The 21,346-nt window shown below is 36.0% G+C and overlaps 1 protein-coding gene across 1 annotated transcript in view; it reads right to left on the bottom strand.

Annotated features, from left to right (window-relative positions):
* Nucleotides 1–21,346, bottom strand: part of MEIKIN (meiotic kinetochore factor) — a 158,659-nt gene that overhangs the window by 76,903 nt on the left and 60,410 nt on the right. Inside the window, exons 9-11 of the mRNA XM_082457962.1 lie at nucleotides 12,054–12,218; nucleotides 10,891–10,971; nucleotides 515–634 (exon numbers count right to left, since the gene is read on the bottom strand). Of these exons, the coding sequence (XP_082314088.1) occupies nucleotides 515–634; nucleotides 10,891–10,971; nucleotides 12,054–12,218 (366 nt within the window). The remainder of the gene's footprint in view (nucleotides 1–514; nucleotides 635–10,890; nucleotides 10,972–12,053; nucleotides 12,219–21,346) is intronic.

The following is a 21,346-nucleotide window of genomic DNA, read 5'->3' as shown; positions in this document are numbered from 1 at the left end:
GCCTTTTGATTTCTTTTTCTCTCTGCCTCTTTCTTGTCTTATTCTTTATCTCTCTCTTGTCTGCCCTCTCTCCCCTTCTTTCTGTCTCTTTCTCTCTCTTCTGTTCTTCTCTCTTTTTCTGGTCATCCTCTTTCTTTACTCCCACCCCACCCCCCATGGCCCTTAGAGTTATGAGTTTTATTAGTGGATCATAGTACTTCCATATATTCATTCTAACACAACTAGGTTGATGTCTACAATTTATATGCACAGACAAAAACTGAGTTTTGGATTCAAGTAGGATAATACTATTTCCTCTAGTTGTTTAATATCCCTAGGTCCTGATGATGCAAAGTGTTTTGGCTGTGGCAGCCTAATATCCTTTATTTGGAATTATATCTGATAGCTGACCCCACATGTAGATGATGTTAGCCTCAACTGAGTTACAGATCTCTTAAAGTATCTCATATACAAAGTATCCAATATAACAGTAATTATTTCTTTTAGTAAATGAAGGAAAATTTGAAAATACTACCTCATTTGAAGAATTTTCTTGCAAAGTTGACACAGGAACAATTTCATTTGAATTAACATAATTGCTGACATTTGGAAACAGTTCTTCAAAAGATGTTTTTTGCACTGAGGACAAATCAATCTATAAAAGAATATATTACTCTTTTGTAGAAGCTCAATGTTGCAAAAACAATATTTTTAATTAAAGGAAAGTAGAACTACTCTCTCAATAGAATGATTTTCTTGTGAACTTGACATATGAATAATTTTATCTGAATTAATATAATTGCTGATATTTACAAATACTTCTTCAAAAGATGCATGTTTAACTGGGAACAAGTGAATCTATAAAGAAGAATACAAGGCTCTTTAGCTTTAAAATTATTTTTTAAATAGGAATTTTCATTTGCTAAAGTACAATTTAATTTATATATATTAAGTGCCTACTAAATGAAATTCACCTACCCAGCAACTACACCTCATGGAATAGTTTCTCCTGCTCTTCCCTTAACTGTCAGCCTTCCCCAGTGTTCTACCCTTGCCTTCTTTTTGCCTACCAATTGTACACTAGAGATTTTTAAATCTCTGTCTCTTTCCTGAGCACCATAACCATATCATTATCAGGTTACTTAAATCACCACATATTTCTACATCAAATTCAAAATATTTAAAACCAAAGTCATGATCCATACTCTTTAGTTCGGGATTCCAAGAAGCTTTGCCATGTTGACTATCCAGATCAGACTAGATCTGGCCTGAACCTAGGCTACAACACATGTATGTGTGCCCAAAATGAATTATCAACTTTGCTGGGTAGAGAGTGGGGGGTGTCTACCCTTGCCTAGCTCCTCTTCCTTGTAGGAGGACAGAACGACTTCAGGCCTATCAATGTGTATCTTGAAACAGTGTTAGGAAGGTCACATTAAAGTGAGGCCCTAGAAAATGAAAATCTCCAGAAGTCCTTGAGTCAACTGGCCTCCTTTCAGTGTAGTCAGCCAAGGAATGACAGCTTGGAATTGAGGGGAATCTATATGCCTCATTTGGTGTAGAAGAACCAAAGGGCAATTAGTCTCAGACTCATTTGGTAACAAAATGTAGACCTTAAAATGTTAAGCCATTAAGTGTTCTCAAAAGTATTTTTATTTATTAAAAGACACTGGTATTTACCTACAGAATGGGAGAAAATATTTGAAAATCATTTATCTGATAAGGGTCTAGTATCTAGAACATATAAAGAACACTTACAACTCAACAACAAAAAGACAAATAACCTAACTTTTAAATGAGCAAAGGATCTGAGTAGACATTTCTCCAAAGAAGATATACAAAGGGCCAATAAGCTCCATTACAAAATCACAATGAGATACAACTTCACACCCCAAAAGATGGATGATAGTAAGTGTTGGTAAGAATATAGACAAATCAGAACACTCATACACTGCTGCTGGGAATGTAAAACTATTCAACCGCTTTGGAAAACAGTCTATCAATTCCTCTAATGATCAACCATAGAGTTACCATATAACCCTTCAATTTTACTTCTAGGTATATACTCAAGAGAAATGAAAACATATATCCACACAAAAGCTTGTACCTGAATGTTTATGGCAGCTTTATTCATAATAGTCCAAAGGCAGAAATAACCCAAATGGCCATGAACACAATAGAATATTGTTTGGCCATGAAAAGGAAAGAAGTATTGATACCTTGAAAACATTATGCTAAGTAAAAGAAGTTAGTCACAAAAGACTATATATTATATGATTTTATTCATATAAAATGTCCAGGAAATCTACTGAGATGGAAAGTGGATTAGTGGTTGCTTGGGGCCAGATAGTGGGATGGAGGAATAAGGGGATAATAGTAATGGTTAAAGGGTACAGGGTTTGTTTCTGAGGTGATAAAAATGTTCTAAAATTGACTGGGGTGATAATGGCACATATTTGTGAATATACTAAAAAATGCTGAAATTTATACTCTAAATAGGTGAACTGTACCTCAATAAAGCTGTTTTTAAAAGTCCACCACAAAAAAAGTATTAAAAATACAGGTACCATGTAACCGATTAATTCTTCTTCCACTTATAGGAAAACATATATCCATACAAAGACTTGTACACGAACACTCATAGCACTATTATTCATCCAAATGCCCATAAACTGATGAATTAGAAAATAAAATGTGGTATATCCTTATAATGGGATATTATTCAGCCATAAATAAGGAACAAGGTACTGATAAATGCTGTAACATGGATGAATCTTGAAAATATTATAAGTGAAAGCAGCTAGACACAAAAGGCCATGTACTGTATGATACAATTTATATGAAATGGCCACTTATTAATAAGCAAACCTAAAGACACAGAAAGTAGATTAGTAATTTCCAGGAGCTGAAGCGTGAGATGGGGGGAATGGTAAGTGACTGCTAAGGGGGTGATAAAAAATGTTCCTAAAAATGTTCCTAAATGTTCCTAAATTAGGGGGTAATGGCTGCACAACCTTCTGAGTATACTAAAAGTCACTGAATTCACACTTTAGTAAGGTGAATTTTATAAAATGTGAATTATAGCTTAATTTTAAAAAGATGTTGGTATTTACAAAATAGTCAATAGATTAGTTTTGTCGGGGAAAAAACTCATTTTTAAACACATTTCTCATATATACATTTTAACCCAAAATATAAAACAAAAATGAATAAAAAGTGGAAGTCATTTTCTAGAAAAAGTATTAATCTTTAGAACACTGGAAAGATTATAAGCAGAGTGTTCACAGACACCTTTTTCCCATCTTGAAAAAGTGATCTTTGGTTAACTCTCCAGCTCTGTTCCACTAGGATAAAGGTAAGAATGTCAACTGTATTACTAGGTAACATTGCTTAGGGTAAAAATGGTATCTGATTGAGAAATTGCATCTGGACTGGGAGGAACTATACGTGCACTATAAGTAAATAAATACTAGAAAAGGCACCATATTTTGGTCTTCCCTGACTCTTGTAATTAGGCATATCCCTTGTGGGGACCCTGGAAGCTACACCTATGTGTTATTACAAAAGATACTGGATCTCATCTCCTTATATCTGAGCTGTCCCCAGACTGCTACGTAAACTACTACATGGACTTCTGTGAGGACTGCTCCTGCTAAAGAGGAACATCTGATCCTGCTCTGCTTGCAAGCTGTATACCTGCTGTTTAGTTGAACCTAAGAAGAACCCTGGCTGAGTAAGAGCTAAATTATAGATTCTTAGAAGAAAACACAGGGAGAAACCTTCATGACACTGCATTTAATAATGAATTCTTGGATATGACACAAAAGCAAAGGCAACAAAAACAACAACAAAAGATAAACTGGACTACATAAAAATTTAAAATTTTTCTGCATCAAAGGACACTATCAACAGAATGAAAAGGTAACCCACAAAATGGGAGAAAATATTTGCAAACCATATATCTGATAAGGGGTTAATATCTAGAATACATAAAGAACTCCTACAATTGAACAACAAAAAAATAAACAACCTGATTTTTTAAATGGGCAAAGAACTTGAAAAGACATTTCTCAAAAGAAGATATAAAAATGGCCAATAAGCATATGAAAAGATGCTCAACATCACAAGCCATTAGGGAAATACAAATCAAAACCACAAGGAGAGAGAGGAGCTTCAAGAAGGCAGAGGAGTAAGACGTGGAGATCACCTTCCTCCCCACAAATACATCAGAAATACATCTACATGTGGAACAACTCCTACAGAACACCTACTGAACGCTGGCAGAAGAACTCAGACCTCCCAAAAGGCAAGAAACTCCCCATGTACCTGGTTTGAGCCGTGTGTATGACAGGCTCTTGGTGCTCCAGCCAGGTGTCAGGGCTGTGCCTCTGAGGTGGGAGAGCCAAGTTCAGGACACTGGTCCACAAGAGACCTCCCAGCTCCACGTAATATCAAACGGTGAAAATCTCCCAGAGATCTCCATCTCAACGGCAAGACCCAGCTCCACTCAACGACCAGCAAGCTACAGTGCTGGACACCCTATGTCAAACAACTAACAAGACAGGAACACAACCCCACCGATTAGCAGAGAGGCTGCCTCAAATCATAATAAGGCCACAGACACCCCAAAACACACCACTAGACGTGTACCTGCCCACCAGAAAGACAAGATCCAGCCTCATCCACCAGAACACAGGCACTAGTCCCCTCCACCAGGAAGCTTACACAACCCACCGAACCAACCTTGGCCACTGGGGGCAGACACCAAAAACAACGGGAATTACGAGCCTGCAGCCTGCGAAAACGAGACCCCAAACACAGTAAGTTAAGCAAAATGAGAAGACAGAGAAACACACAGCAGATGAAGGAGCAAGGTAAAAACCCACCAGACCTAACAAATGAAGAGGAAATAGGCAGTCTACCTGAAAAAGAATTCAGAATAATGAAAGTAAAGATGATCCAAAATCTTGGAAATAGAATGCAGAAAATACAAGAAACGTTTAACAAGGACCTAGAAGAACTAAAGAGCAAACAAACAGTGATGAACAGCACAATAAATGAAATTAAAAATTCTCTAGAAGGGATCAATAGCAGAATAACTGAGGCAGAAGAACAGATAAGTGACCTGGAAGATAAAATAGTGGAAATAACTACTGCAGAGCAGAATAAAGAAAAAAGAATGAAAAGAATTGAGGACAGTCTCAGAGACCTCTGGGACAACATTAAACGCACCAGCATTCGAATTATAGGGGTCCCAGAAGAAGAAGAGAAAAAGAAAGGGACTGAGAAAATATGTGAAGAGATTATAGTTGAAAACTTCCCTAATATGGGAAAGGAAATAGTTAATCAAGTCCAGGAAGCACAGAGAGTCCCATACAGGATAAATCCAAGGAAAAACATGCCAAGACACATATTAATCAAGCTATCAAAAATTAAATACAAAGAAAAAATACTAAAAGCAGCAAGAGAAAAACAACAAATAATGCACAAGGGAATCCCCATAAGGTTAACAGCTGATTTTTCAGCAGAAACTCTGCAAGCCAGAAGGGAGTGGCAGGACATATTTAAAGTGATGAAGGGGAAAAACCTACAACATAGATTACTCTACCCAGCAAGTATCTCATTTAGATTTGATGGAGAAACCAAAACCTTTACAGACAAGCAAAAGCTAAGAGAATTCAGCACCACCAAACCAGCTTTACAACAAATGTTAAAGGAACTTCTCTAGGCAGGAAACACAAGGGAAGAAAAACACCTACAATAACAAACCCAAAACAACGTAGAAAATGGTAATAGGAACATACATATCAATAACTACCTTAAATGTAAATGGATTAAAGGCTCCAATCAAAAGTCATAGACTGGCTGAATGGATACAGAAACAAGACCCATATATATGCTGTCTACAACAGACCCACTTCAGACCTAGGGACACATACAGAGTGAAAGTGAGGGGAGGGCAAAAGATATTCCATGCAAATGGAAATCAAAAGAAAGCTGGAGTAGCAATTCTCATATCAGACAAAATAGACTTTAAAATCAAGACTATTACAAGAGACAAAGAAGGACACTACATAACAATCACGGGATCAATCCAAGAAGAAGATATAACAATTGTAAATACTTATACACCCAACATAGGAGCACCTCAATACATAAGGCAAATACTAACAGCCATAAAAGGGGAAATCGACAGTAACACAATCATAGTAGGGGACTTTAACACCCCACTTTCACCAATGGATAGATCATCCAAAACGAAAGTAAATAAGGAAACACAAGCTTTAAATGATACATTAAACAAGACGGACTTAATTGATATTTATAGGACATTCCATCCAAAATCAACAGAATACACTTTCTTCTCAAGTGCTCATGGAACCTTCTCCAGGATAGATCATATCTTGGGTCACAAATCAAGCCTTGGTAAACTTAAGAAAATTGATATTGTATCAAGTATCTTTTCTGACTACAACGCTATAAGACTAGATATCAATTACAGGAAAAAATCTGTAAAAAATACAAACACATGGAAGCTAAACAATACACTACTTAATAACCAAGAGATCACTGAAGAAATCAAAGAGGAAATCAAAAACTACCTAGAAACAAATGACAATGAAAACACGATGATGCAAAACCTATGCGATGCCGCAAAAGCAGTTCTAAGAGGGAAGTTTATAGCAATACAATCCTACCTTAAGAAACAAGAAACATCGTAAATAAACAACCTAACCTTACACCTAAAGCAATAAGAGAAAGAAGAACAAAAAAACCCCAAAGTTAGCAGAAGGAAAGAAATCATAAAGATCAGATCAGAAATAAATGAAAAAGAAATGAAGGAAACAATAGCAAAGATCAATAAAACTAAAAGCTGGTTCTTTCAGAAGATAAACAAAATTGATAAACCATTAGCCAGACTCATCAAGAAAAAAAGGGAGAAGACGCAAATCAATAGAATTAGAAATGAAAAAGAAGTAACAACTGACACTGCAGAAATACAAAGGATCATGAGCGATTACTACAAGCAACTATATGCCAATAAAATGGAAAACCTGGAAGAAAGGGACACATTCTTAGAAATGCATAACCTTCTGAGACTGAACCAGGAAGAAATAGGAAATATGAACAGACCAATCACAAGCACTGAAAGTGAAACTGTGATTAAAAATCTTCCAACAAACAAAAGTCCAGGACCAGATGGCTTCACAGGTGAATTCTATCAAACATTTAGAGAAGAGCTAACATCTGTCCTTCTGAAACTCTTCCAAAATATAGCAGAGGGAGGAACACTCCCAAACTCATTCTATGAGGCCACCATCATCCTGATACCAAAACCAGACAAAGATGTCACAAAGAAAGAAAACTACAGGCCAATATCACTGATGAACATAGATGCAAAAATCCCCAACAAAATACTAGCAAACAGAATCCAACAGCACATTAAAAGGATCATACACCATGATCAAGTGTGTTTATCCCAGGAATGCAAGGATTCTTCAATATATGCAAATCAATCAATGTGATACAACATATTAACAAATTGAAGGAGAAAAACCATATGATCATCTCAATAGATGCAGAAAAAGCTTTCGACAGACTTCAATACCCATTTATGATAAAAACTCTCCAGAAAGTAGGCATAGAGGGAACTTACCTCAACATAATAAAGGCCATATATGACAAACCCACAGCCAACATCGTCCTCAATGGTGAAAAACTGAAACCATTTCCACTAAGATCAGGAAGAAGACAGGGTTGCCCACTCTCACCATTACTATTCAACATAGTTTTGGACGTTTTAGCCATAGCAATCAGAGAAGAAAAAGAAATAAAAGGAATCCAAATTGGAAAAGAAGAAGTAAAGCTGTCACTGTTTGTAGATGACATGATACTATACATAGAGAATCCTAAAGATGCTACCAGAAAACTACTAGAGCTAATCAATGAATTTCATAAAGTAGCAGGATACAAAATTAATGCACAGAAATCTCTTGCATTCCTATACACCCATGATGAAAAATCTGAAAGTGAAATTAAGAAAACACTCCCATTAACCATTGCAACAAAAAGAATAAAATATCTAGGAATAAACCTACCTAAGGAGACAAAAGACCTGCATGCAGGAAATTATAAGACACTGATGAAAGAAATTAAAGATGATACAAACAGACGGAGAGATATACCATGTTCTTGAATTGGAAGAATCAACATTGTGAAAATGACTATACTACCCAAAGCAATCTACAGATTCAGTGCAATCCCTATCAAATTACCACTGGCATTTTTCACAGAACTAGAACAAAAAATTTCACAATTTGTATGGAAACACAAAAGACTCCGTATAGCCAAAGCAATCTTAAGAAAAACAGGAGCTGGAGGAATCAGGCTCCCTGACTTCAGACTATACTACAAAGCTACAGTAATCAAGACAGTATGGTACTGGCACAAAAACAGAAATATAGATCAATGGAACAGGATGGAAAGCCCAGAGATAAACCCACGCACATATGGTCATCTTATCTTCGATAAAGGAGGCAAGAATATACAGTGGAGAAAAGATAGCCTCTTCAATAAGTGGTGCTGGGAAAACTGGACAGCTACATGTAAAAGAATGAAATTAGAACACTCCCTAACACCACACACAAAAATAAACTCAAGATGGATTAAAGACCTAAATGTAAGGCCAGACACGATCAAACTCTTAGAGGAAAACATAGGCAGAACACTCTATGACATACATCACAGGAAGATCCTTTTTGACCCACCTCCTAGAGAAATGGAAATAAAAACAAAAAATAAACAAATGGGACCTAATGAAACTTAAATGCTTTTGCACAGAAAAGGAAACCATAAAGAAGATGAAAAGACAACCCTCAGAATGGGAGAAAATATTTGCAAATGAAGCAACTGACAAAGGATTAATCTCTAAAATTTACAAGCAGCTCATGCAGCTCAGTATCAAAAAAACATCAACCCAATCCAAAAATGGGCAGAAGACCTAAATAGACATTTCTCCAAAGAAGATATACAGATTGCCAACAAACACAAGAAAGAATGCTCAACATCATTAATCATTAGAGAAATGCAAATCAAAACTACAATGAGATATCATCTCACACCGGTCAGAATGCCCATCACAAAAAATCTACAAACAATAAATGCTGGAAAGGGTGTGGAGAAAAGGGAATCCTGTTGCACTGTTGGTGGGAATGTAAATTGATACAGCCACTATGGAGGACAGTATGGAGGTTCCTTAAAAAACTAAAAATAGCACTACCATACAACCCAGCAATCCCAATACTGGGCATATACCCTGAGAAAACCATAATTCAAAAAGAGTCATGTACCACAATGGTCATTGCAGTTCTATTCACAATAGCCAGGACATGGAAGCAACCTAAGTGTCCATCAACAGATGAATGGATAAAGAAGATGTGGCACATATATACAATGGAATATTTCTCAGCCATAAAAAGAAACGAAATTGAGTTATTTGGAGTGAGGTGGATGGACCTAGAGTCTGCCATACAGAGTGAAGTAAGTCAGAAAGAGAAAAACAAATACCGTATGCTAACACATATATATGGAATCTAAAAAAAAAAAAAAAAAACAACTTGTCATGAAGAACCTAGGGGCAAGACGGGAATAAAGATGCAGACCTACTAGAGAATGGACTTGAGCATATGGGGAGGGGGAAGCGTAAGCTGGCACAAAGTGAGAGAGTGTCATGGACATATATACACTACCAGATGTAAAACCTATAGCTAGTGGGAAGCAGCTGCATAGCACAGGGAGATCAGCTTGGTGCTTTGTGACCACCTAGAAAGGTGGGATTGGGAGGGTGGGAGGGAGGGAGATGCACGAGGGAAGAGATATGGAGATGTGTGTATATGTATGGCTGATTCACTTTGTTGTAGAGCAGAGGCTAGCACACCATTGTAAAGCAATTATACTCCAATAAAGATGTTTAAAAAAAAACACAAGGAGATACCATCTCACATCTATTAGTTTTTAAAAAACACAGAAAATAACAAGTGTTAGCAAGGATGTAGAGAAATTGGAACCTTTGTAAATTGTGGTGGGAATGTAAAATAGTGAAACCGACATGGAAAACAGTATGGTGGCTCCTCAAAAAGGTAAAAAGAGAATTACTATAGAATCTAGCAATTCCACTTCAAGTAATATACCCAAAAGAATTGAAAGCAGGTTCACAAAGAGATATTTTTACACCCATGTTCATAGCAGCATTATTCACAAGAGCCAAAAGATGGAAGCAACTAAATGCCCATAGAAGAATGGATAAACAAAATGTGGTATATTCATACAATGTAATATTATTTAGCCTTTAAAAAGGAAGTAAATTCTGACACATGCTACAACGTGGATAATCCTTGAAGACATCATGCTAAGTGAAATAAGTCAGTCACAAAAAAGACTAATACTGTATGATTCCATTTATATGAAGTACCTAGAACAGTCAGATTCATAGAGACAGAAAGTAGAATGGTGGTAACAAGGGACTGGGGGAGGAAGGAATGGGGAGTTATTGTTTAATGGGTATGAAATTTCAGTTTTGCAAGATGAAAAATTTCTCAGTATGGTTGGTGGTGATGGTTGCACAACAATGTGAATGTACTTGAACTGTATATTTAAAAACGGTTAAAATGGTAAATTTTATGTTATATATATTTTGCCACAATAAAAAAAAATTTTTTAAAAAGAAAGAAATCTTTCTTTCATGTATAGCAGTATATAGAGTACTTCCAGTGAAAGTATGTTTATGCAACAGAAATTACAGTCATTATTGTCTATGTGCGATATTCCCCTGGTCTAAGAGAAATAGAATAATGGGAAGAACAGGGAGCCAGAAAATAGATACTACAAGTGCCAAATGCTAATAACACTTACCATTAAACCAGCTGTTTGTGAAGACGGAGTACTTGTTAACAGGCCTCTGCTTTTCTTATCAGAAGTACTGGAAGTTGTGTTCTATCAGTATTTTGTGAAACAGGGAATTGAATAGCAGAAAGAAATAAAATACCTTAATACAGTACAAACAAAATTTTAATAGTATACTAGATCATATGTCATAGTAATAAAATTTTAATATGCTAATTAAATTTTAAAACACTAGACAGGAAACTAAAGAATTTTTTGTCTTGAGCTAGGTCAAACAACTTACAAAAGAACTCTCTGTGGTAAAAATGATATATCTCTGAATAGGTGTCGTTATATGCTGCCAAGCCTGGAACCCAAACTCATAAAACCTGAACATCACAGGGAAGTTGTGTTAGGTTTCTTTTTTCTTTCTTTGGTCTTTTCTTTCTTGAACTCTTTCTTTCTGGCTTAAAATCTCTTAAACTAGTTGTTCAAGACATAATCTGGAATATTTATTAGGAAGATTTTATCAAAAAAATTATAGGTATATTTACCTAGTACACTAAATATGTTAGTTCTCTAATTTATTACCTATATAATCTTTTAATTTGTTCATCTGAACAATAGGGATTATTCTACCCTAGGAATTGCCATGCAAAGGTTACAAATAATACATGCTGTTCCACTGCAGGGAGTGCAGTTAGCTGATAGTGCCCAGCTGCAACACCTTTAGAATCTGCTTCAGCTTTTAGGTTGAGGCCATCATCTTCTTGGGCGAGCCTCAGCCAACATCTAAGCATAGCAGCCCAACATAATATTCCTGTAATGGACAATCCTTGCTCCAGACCTCTCCACTGGGAGAGCCTTTGTCAGATCTGCATTGAAGACTGAGGCTATTCCAGCCCAATCTTCCTTCTTCCCTGCTTTCCTTTCTCAGGTATTACCCCCTCCAATATGCCACTTGAACTCTTAATTCTGCCGGAATAATCTCTTCCCAGTGGTCTCAAGTGACACAATTGTCAACAGTCAATCCATTTAAAAAACATCTGCCTGTATAAAGCTGTAAGTATACAGATTCTCTGCATTTTTTCCTAGATTTGCTAAGACATTAATGCATACCTAAATTTTCCTAATAAGTACATATTCTTTTTATAGTCTTTTCAAAAATTAGTCAATAAAAGGCCAGTGCTTACCAACGCAGGTTTGAGGGGCTGAGGCAGCAGAACTTTAGCAACTGATCTACCTGCACTGCTCTCTACAAAAGACCACTGGTGAGATGATGAAACCTTGATATTTAGGTGATGAGAGCTTAATGTTGTTTGAAAATTTGTATCTCTAGGTTCAGGATCTTTTTCAGGCTGAAACAAATTCAGAATCATAAAACACATTTCACAATGCTATAAAAACATTTGTATCATCTCTCAGATGTCCTATTTTTATTGTTTTATATTTATGTGTGTTATAATTGTTATAATTAAAATGGGATATATATTTCTATCTATAATTCCCTCAACTTGAAAGAAAGTTTTAAACTTAAAGATAAAAGTGTTTTTTAAAAAAGTAAGGATTTTAATATATTTAAGGAAAAAAAATCTGTTGAAAGACAAAATAGTCTGAAATTTACTCAGCTCAAAAAATTGTCCTACCACATTTAAGGTAACATCTCCCAAACAGTATTCTGTGAAAAGAATAATGATAATAAGATCTATTTATTTGTCACTATTTAAAACTAAATTTTAGAGAAAACATTAAATATATTTATATAAATATCTTTATTATGCAATAATCTTCATTTAAGAAACAAAAAGTCCTTTCTAAGACATCAGGAAGCTGCAACTACAAGAAAGTGTATTGCTTTACCAACTAGTCCCTGCACTGAAAACTGTTCAGTGACTGCTTGTCCTAAGTTATGTGACTTGTCTTATGCTTTCAAGATGTGTTTATAATAATATTCAGGGACTTCCCTGGTGGTTAAGAATCCACCTGCCAATGCAGGGGACATGGGTTCGAGCCTTGGTCCAGGAAGATCCCACATGCCGTGGAGCAGCTAAGCCCGTGCGCTACAACTACTGAGCCTGTGCTCTAGAGCCCGCAAGCCACAACTACTGAGTCCGTGTGCCACAACTACTGAAGCCCACGTGCCTAGAGCCCATGCTACGCAACAAAGACAAGCCACCACAATGAGAAGCCTGCGCACTGCAACGAAGAGTAGCCCCTGCTCACTGCAACTAGAGAAAGCCCGTGCGCAGCAACGAAGCCCCAACACAGCCAAAAATAAATAAATAAATTAATTAAAATAAATAAATAAAGTATAATAATATTCAAAGTTTAAATATATGCAACATAACTGAGGAGAATGCAATTTGAGAATGACAAGATTTTGAGTTGAGGGTAAGGGGATAAAGAGGATGATAAAGAAAGGGGAGGGGAGGGAAGTAGAAGAGGTATAAGGTATTGATATAGTCCAAGCAAAGAAAGAACAAAGGTATGGAGCAAAGAGTGAGGTACTTACTGTCATCTATTAACTCCTTTCTTTCACTGAAGATTTCACACCTTGCATACAGCCTTTTCTCTCACTCCTGTCATCATTCTCAGCAATTTCATCATCCAAGGGGATAACCCAGCCAACCAACTGGTCTCTAAGTTGCTTGATCTCTGCATTTCCAATAACCTTTTCCCCTCATGGCATTTCATTCACTCTATGATCAAACTTAGCCCTTGCCATCAATAGAAACTACAGAATCAATCAATTCAAATAGCTTCCTATATTTGTCCAACCCCCGCACAATTATCTTCAGGAAATAAACTTCCCTGTCATTGAAATCTCCAATTTACTGATCCTACAATGTTATCTCCTCCATGATCTTTCTCCTGTCTTATTCCTTCCTTATCTACCACCAACCATCATCATAACTACTTTCTTATCGCTTTCTCCTCCTATCACAGATGCCTGACAAATCCCCAGCCTGATGAACCCTAACATCAATATCCACTGTACCGCCAGTGCAATTAAGTGTTGGAGAAAATTATACAATGTGGCATACCAACAGCACCACAAACTCAAAAGGAGTAGCCACAGATTGGCACCTCTTCTACACTTCTCTAGTTTCTCATGACTATTTCAAAATCACCCAATTTTCCTTAAACCTCTAGCCTCCTTCCTTCTACCATCTGCAACTGACATCTTTGGCTCACCCTTCCCTGCAACAATAAAAGACATCAAACAGCATCCAACTACTCACTCGAGACTCATAATTTTGGGGGCCCAGTGCAAAATAAAATTGTGGGGCCCCAATGTTTAAAAGCTATTTAAAATGTCAAGATGGTGAAAACAGAGCATTAAATGAAGCATGGGGTCCTTCTAAGCACAATACCCGCCTTGCTACCACTATATCTACAAGTATACCACAATAGAAATCTCCCTCCTCTTTTAAATGCCAGTTCCTCCACTGGTATTCTGGATCTCATCCTTCCTCATCTTTTCAAGGACTTCTCTCCTCCATATAATAGTATAGGGAAGCTGTTTGTTTTTTTTTTTAAATAGCTTTATTGAGATATAACTCACCATAAAATTCACCCATTTAAAGGGTAAAATTCAATGGTTTTTAATACATTCACAGGGTTGTGCAATCATCACCACAGCCTATTTTAGAACATTTTTGTCCCCACTAAAAGAAACCCCATAACCACTAGCAGTCAATCTCCATTCCATCCCCATCAGCCCTAAGTAACTACTAATCTATGGCTGTCTTTATATATTTGCCTATCCTGGACACTTCCTATAAATGGAGTCATATAATATGCGGCCTTTTGTGACTGGCTTATTTCACAGTGCACAGTTTTTTCAAGGTTCATCCAAGTTGTAGCATGTATCAGTGTTTCATTGGTTTTTATTGCCAAATAATATTCTATTGTATGGATATACCACATTTTATTTACCCATTCATCAGGAGATGGACACTGGTGTTGTTTCCACTTTTTGCCTGTTGTGAATAAATGCTGTCAAGAACATTCATGTTTAAGTTTTCGTAAGGATGTATGCTTTTATTTCTCCTGGGTATAAACCTAAGAGTAGAATTGCTGAGTCCTATGGTAACTCCACGTTTAAAATTTTGAAGAACTGCCAAATTATTTTACAAATCAGCTGTACTATTTTACATTCACACCACAATGTTTGAAGGTTCTCATTTCTCCACATCATCACCAACATTTATTATTGTCTGTCTTGCTTTTTTTTTTTGGCCGTACTGTGCAGCTTGCAGAATTGTAGCTCCCCGACCAGGGAATGAACCCGGGCCACAGCAGTGAAAGTGCCGAGTCCTGACCACTGGACCACCATGGAATTCCCTTATCTGTCTTTTTGATTATAGTCATCCTAGTGGATATGAAGTCATACCTCATTGTGGTTTTGATTTGCATTTCCCTAATGACTAAGGATATTGAGCATCTTTTCATGTACTTATTGGCCATCTGTATATCTTCTTCAAAATAATATAAGGAAGTTCTCATAGACCAGCATCCCAGAAATGGTAAAGCTATAGTCAGGAAGAGAAACTTAGGAACACAGCTTTTGAGAAGGGGCAGAACATGCAAGAGCATAAGAAATGGCATTTAATGTAACATGTGACACACAAATTATAAGATGCTTGATTTGTATAGAAAGGTGTGCGTGTGTGTGTGTGTGTGTGTGTGTGTGTGTGTGTGAGAGAGAGAGAGAGAGAGAGAGAGAGAGAGAGATGATGGAGTATGAAACTGAGACAGCATGCATGGAAACAGGAAAGGGAAATGTAACCAGGAGGAAGCAAAGAAGCATGGAAAAGAAAACATAGAATTATGTGGAAGATTCTTCATTGCTTTAGGTTAAAAAAGTGAAATTCAGGTCAACTTCAACTAGATCTCTAGGTCACAGGGAGCTCCAGTTGCCTACTGAGTTACATTCAGCTATTCCTTCTTCTTTCCTTCTATTATTCCCATTAGCCCTCAGAAATGACCCCACATATCCCATCTTTAAAACAAAACAGAATAAATTTCCTCTGACCCTGCCTCTCCCTCTAGTTACTGTTCTTTTCCCCTATTTCCCATCAGAGTTAATCTCTATAGATAATCATTACTTCCTTACTTTATTTTTTTCTTTTTTTCCCACCTTTATTGAGGAATAATTGACAAATATAATAATATATATATTTAAAGCATACAAGTGATAATTTGATATACATATACATTGTGGAATGATTACCAAGATCAAGATAATTAACATATCCATCACCTCACATAGTTAACATTTGTGGAGTGTGCACTGTGAGAAAGCTTAAAATATATTTTCAGCAACTTTTAAAATATACAATACCATATTATTAACTATTGTCACCATGCTAATGTCAGACCCTCAGAACTTATTTTTCTTATAACTGAAAGTTTGTACTGTTTAACCTACATCTCACCATTTCCTCATCCCCCAGACCCTGGCAACCACTGTTCTATTCTCTGTAATGAAATTGGCTTTTTTTCCCCACAGATAAGCAATACCATACAGTATTTATCTTTCTCTGGTTTATTTCACTTAGCATAATGCCCTACAGGTTCATACAGATTGTCGCAAATGGCAAGATTTCCTTCTTTTTATGGCTGAATAATATGCCATTTTCTACATCTATATCACATTTTCTTTATCCATTCATCCAATGAAGGACATTTAGGTTGTTTCCATATCTTCGTTATTGTGAATAATGCTGCAATGAACATGGGAGTGCAGATAACTCCTCGAGATACTTATTTCACTTCCTTTGGATACATACCTGGGAGTGAGATTGCTGGATTACATGGTAGTTCTATTTTTAATTTTTTGAGGAACTGTTATATGGTTGTCCATAATGGTTGTACCAATTTACATTCCCGCCAACAGTGTATAAGTGTTCCCTTTTCTCCACATCGTTGTCAACATTTGTTAGCTTTGGCTTTTTGATAACAGCCATCCTAACAGGTTCAAGGTGATATCTCATTGTGGTTTTGATTTGCATTTCCCTTATGATTAGTGATATTGAGCACATTTTCATGTACCTATCGACCACCTGTACATGCTCTTTGGGAAAATGTCTATTCAGGTACTTTGTCCATTTAAAAATTGAATTTTTTGCTTTTTGCTGTTGAGTTATATAGGTTCTTTATATATTTTGGATATTAACCCCTTAGAAGATATGTGATTTACAAATATTTTCACTCGTTCTGTCGGTTACCTTTTAAATTTACTGACTGTTCCTTTTCTGTGCAGAAGTTCTTTAGTTTGATGTAGTCCCACTTGTTTATTTTAGCTTTTGTTGTGTGTTCCTTTGGTGTCTTATCAAAGAAATCATTGCCAAGACCCATGTCAAGCTTTTTCCCTACGTTTTCTTCTTGGAGTTTTAGGGTTTCGGGTCTTATATGTAAGTCTTGAATCCATTTCAAGTTAATTTTTGTGACTAATGTAAGATGGGGTTCCAGTTTCATTCCTTTGCATGTGGATATCCAGTTTCCCTATTACCAGTTATCGAAGATACTATCCTTTCCCCATTTTATGTTCTTGGCACCCTTGTCAAAAATCAATTGGCTATATGTGTGTAGGTTTATGTGTGTGCTCTTTACTGGTCTATGTGCCTCTTTTTATGCCAGTACCATACTGTTTTCATTTCTATAGTTTTGTAATATAAATTGAAAACAAGAAATGTGATGTCTCCAGCTATTTTCTTTCTCAAGATTGCTTTAGCTATTTCAGTTCTATTATGGTTCGATACAAATTTTAGAATAGTTTTTCTATTTCTGTGAAAAATGCCATTGGAATTTTGATAGGGATTGCACTGAATCTGTTGATCACTTTGGATAGTATGGACATTTTCACAACACTAATTCTTCCAATCCAAGAATACGGGTTATCTTTCCATTTATTTCTGTCTTTTTCAAATACTTTCATCAATGTCTTACAGTTTTCAGTGTACAGGTCTTTTACTTTCTTGGTTAAATTTATCTCTAAGTATTTTATTGTTTTTGATGCTATTGTAAATGGGATTTTAAAAGGAAAAACCTGTTTTACCTCTTATGAGTCTTTCTCCTGTGAGTCTACTTTACTACTCACACAAAACCCGCACAGTCTGGTCACCAAATGTGTGTGGGGGTTTCCCCACAACAAGTAATTCTCTACAACGCCAGCTAGGCAGCCTACAGTTCAACTCAATTCTAACACTATCTTCCTGGGGATAGTGTCAGATCCCACAGGTTAAGGGCTCAGTCTCACAAGACTGCTCCCATCCTACTTCAGATGACAATCGTTGAGTAGTAGGTTACCCACAACTTCTGTCTGATTTGGATACAAATCAGAGGTTCCCGTCACCCCCAACTCAGGTTTGATTAATTTGCTAGGGCAGCTCACAGAACTGAGGGAAACACTTACTTACATTTACCAATTTATTAAAGGATATATATGAACAGCCAGATAAAAAAACACATAAGGTGAGGTCTGGGAGAGTTCCAAGTGCAGGAGCTTCTGTGCTCCACCTGGAAGCTCTCCGTACCCTCTACTATTGGAACTTTTATGAAGTTTCCTCACATAGTCATGATCAATTATTAACTTCATTTCCAGCCCCTCACCCCTCTCTGGAGAAGGGGAGGCTGTGGGCTGAAAATTCCAAGCTTCTAATCATGGCTTCGTCTTTCTGGTGACCAGTCCCTGTACCGGAGCCATCCAGAAGCCCATCCAGATTTGCTTCATTAAAACAAAATATCCACTAGTACTCTTATCACTTAGGAATTTACAAGGTTGTAGGAGTCCTGTGTCAGGAATGAGGTCAAAGACCAAATATTAAAACAAAGAGATGCTCCTAGCATTCTTACACTTAGGAAATTACAAGGGTTTAGGAGTTCTGTGCCAGAAACTGGGGGCAGAGACCAGTATATATATTTTTTCTATTACCTCACAGGATTGCCTTCTAATTTCTCTTTCAGATAGTTTTTTGTTAGTGTATAGAAATGAAACAGATTTTTGTATGTTGATTTTGTATCCTACAATTTTATTGAATTTGTTTATTAGTTCTAAAGGTTTTTGGTGGAGTCTTTATGGTTTTCAATATAGGATCAAGTCATCTGTAAACAGAGATAATTTCACTTCTTCCTTTCTTAATTGGATGCCTTTTATTTCTTTTTCTTGCCTAATTGCTCTGGCTAGGACTTCCAATACTATGTTGAATAGAAGTGGCAAGAGTGGGCATCCTTTTCTTATTCTTGATCTTAGAGGAAGGGCTTTGAACTTTTCACCACTGACTATGATGTTAGCTATGTGCTTGTCATATATGGCCTTTATTATGATGAGGTACATTCCTTCTATACCTAATTTAATGAGAGTTTTCATCATGAAAGGATGTTGAATTTTGTCAAATGCCTTTTCAACATCTGTTGAAATGATCATATGGTTTTTACCCTTCATTCTGTTAATGTGGTGTATCACATGAATTGATTTCCCTATGTTGAACCATCCTTGAGTCCCAGGGATAAATCTCACTTGATAATGGTATATGGTCCTTTTAATGTATCCTTAAATTTGGTTTGATGGCATTTTGGTGAGGATTTTTACATCTATGTTCAGTGGGGATATTGGCCTGTAATTTTCTTTCAATGCCCTGATCTGAATTTAGTAACCATGGTAATGCTGGCCTCAGAAATGAGTTTGGAAGTGTTCCTCTTCAACTTTTTGGAAGAGTTTGAGAAAGACTCATATTAATTCTTCTTTAAATGTTTGGTAGAATGCACCAGTGAAGCTAGCTGGTTCCTTTTATTTGCTGGGAAATTTTTAATTACTGATTTAATCTCCTTGGCCATTATTGGTCTGTTCAGATTCCCTCTTACTTTGTGATTTGGTCTTGGTAAGTTGTACATTTCTAGGAATTTATCCATATCTTCTAAATTATCAAATTTGTTGATATATAATTATTCATAGAAGTCTGTTATGACCCTCTGCATTTCTGTGGTATCAGTTGTAATGTCTCCTCTTTCATTTATAATTTATTAATTTGAGTCACCTCTCTTTTTTTCTTAGTCTAGATAGAAGTTTCTCAATTGTTTATCTTTTAATGAAACCAACTCTTAGCTTAGTTAATCATTTTTTTGTCTCTCTAGTTTCTATTTCATTTATTTCTGCTCTAATATTTTAATTTTCTTCCTTCTGCTAACTTTGGACTTAGTTTGTTCTTCTTTTTCTAGTTCCCTGAAGTATAAGATTAGGCTGTTACTTGAGGTCTTAATTTTTCTTAATGTAGGTGTTTATCACTATAAACTTCTCTTGTAAAGATGCTTTTGATGTACCCCATAAGTTTTGGTATGTTGTGTTTCCATTTTCATTTGTCTCAAGATATTTTTAATAGCTCTTTTGATTTATTCTTTGACTCATCGGTTTTTCATAAGTATGTTGTTTAATTTCCAAATATTTGAGTTTTTCAGCTTTGCTCTTATTGTTGAGTTTTAGTTTTATACCATTGCAGCCAGAATATATACTTGACATAATTTCAATCTTATTAAGTTTGTTAAAGACTTGTTTTGTGACCTAACATATGATCTATTCTGGAGCATGTTTCCTGTGCACTTGAGAAGAATGTGGATTCTACCATTGTTAGGTGGAATGTTCTATATATGTCTGTTAGGTGCATTTAGTCTGAAGTGTAGTTCAAGCCCATTATTTCCTCATTGATTTTCAGTCTGGATAATTTATCCATTTTTGAAAGTCAGATATTGAAGTCCCTTACTCTTATTGCACTGCTGCCTATTTCTGCTTTTAGATCTGTAAATAATTGTTTAATATACTTCAGTGCTTCAAAATTCAGTGAGTATATACTTACAATTGTTATATCCTCTTGATGAACTGACCCCTTTATCATTATATAATGGCATTCTTTGTCTCTTATTACAGCTTTTGACTTAAAAATCTATTTTGTCTCATATAAGTATAGCTACCCTTGTTCTATTTGGGTTTCTATTTGTATGGAATAACTTTGTCCATCCCTTCACTTTCAGCCTTAGTGTCCTTAAAGCTTAAGTGGGTCTCTAGTAGACAGCATATTGTTATTTTTTTTTTTCATTTAGCTGCTCTATATCTTTTAAATGAAGAATTTAAAACATTTACATTTAGAATAATTACTGAGAGGTGCAGACTTATTGATAGTAAGGACTATCACCATTTTGTTAATTGCTTTCTGATTATCTTATAGTTCCTTTGTTCCTTTCTTCCTCTATTGCTGTCTTTCTTTGTGAATTGATGTTTTTTTTCTAGTGGTATGCTTTGATTCTTTTCTCTTTATCACTGTGTATCTCTCACAGATTTTTGCTTTTTGATTACCTAAGGCATTCATAATACATCTTATAATAGTCTACTTTAAGCTGAAAACAAATTAACTTCAATTGCATTAAAAAGTTTTACACATTTACTTTCCCCTCCACACACACATTTTATATTGTTTCTGTCCCAATTTGC

The sequence above is a fragment of the Balaenoptera physalus genome, assembly GCF_965194825.1.
Source record: "Balaenoptera physalus genome assembly, chromosome: 3".
NCBI lineage: Eukaryota > Metazoa > Chordata > Mammalia > Artiodactyla > Balaenopteridae > Balaenoptera > Balaenoptera physalus.
The sequence above is the reverse complement of the archived record's forward strand: the minus strand, read 5'-3'. Positions and strand labels throughout refer to the sequence as shown.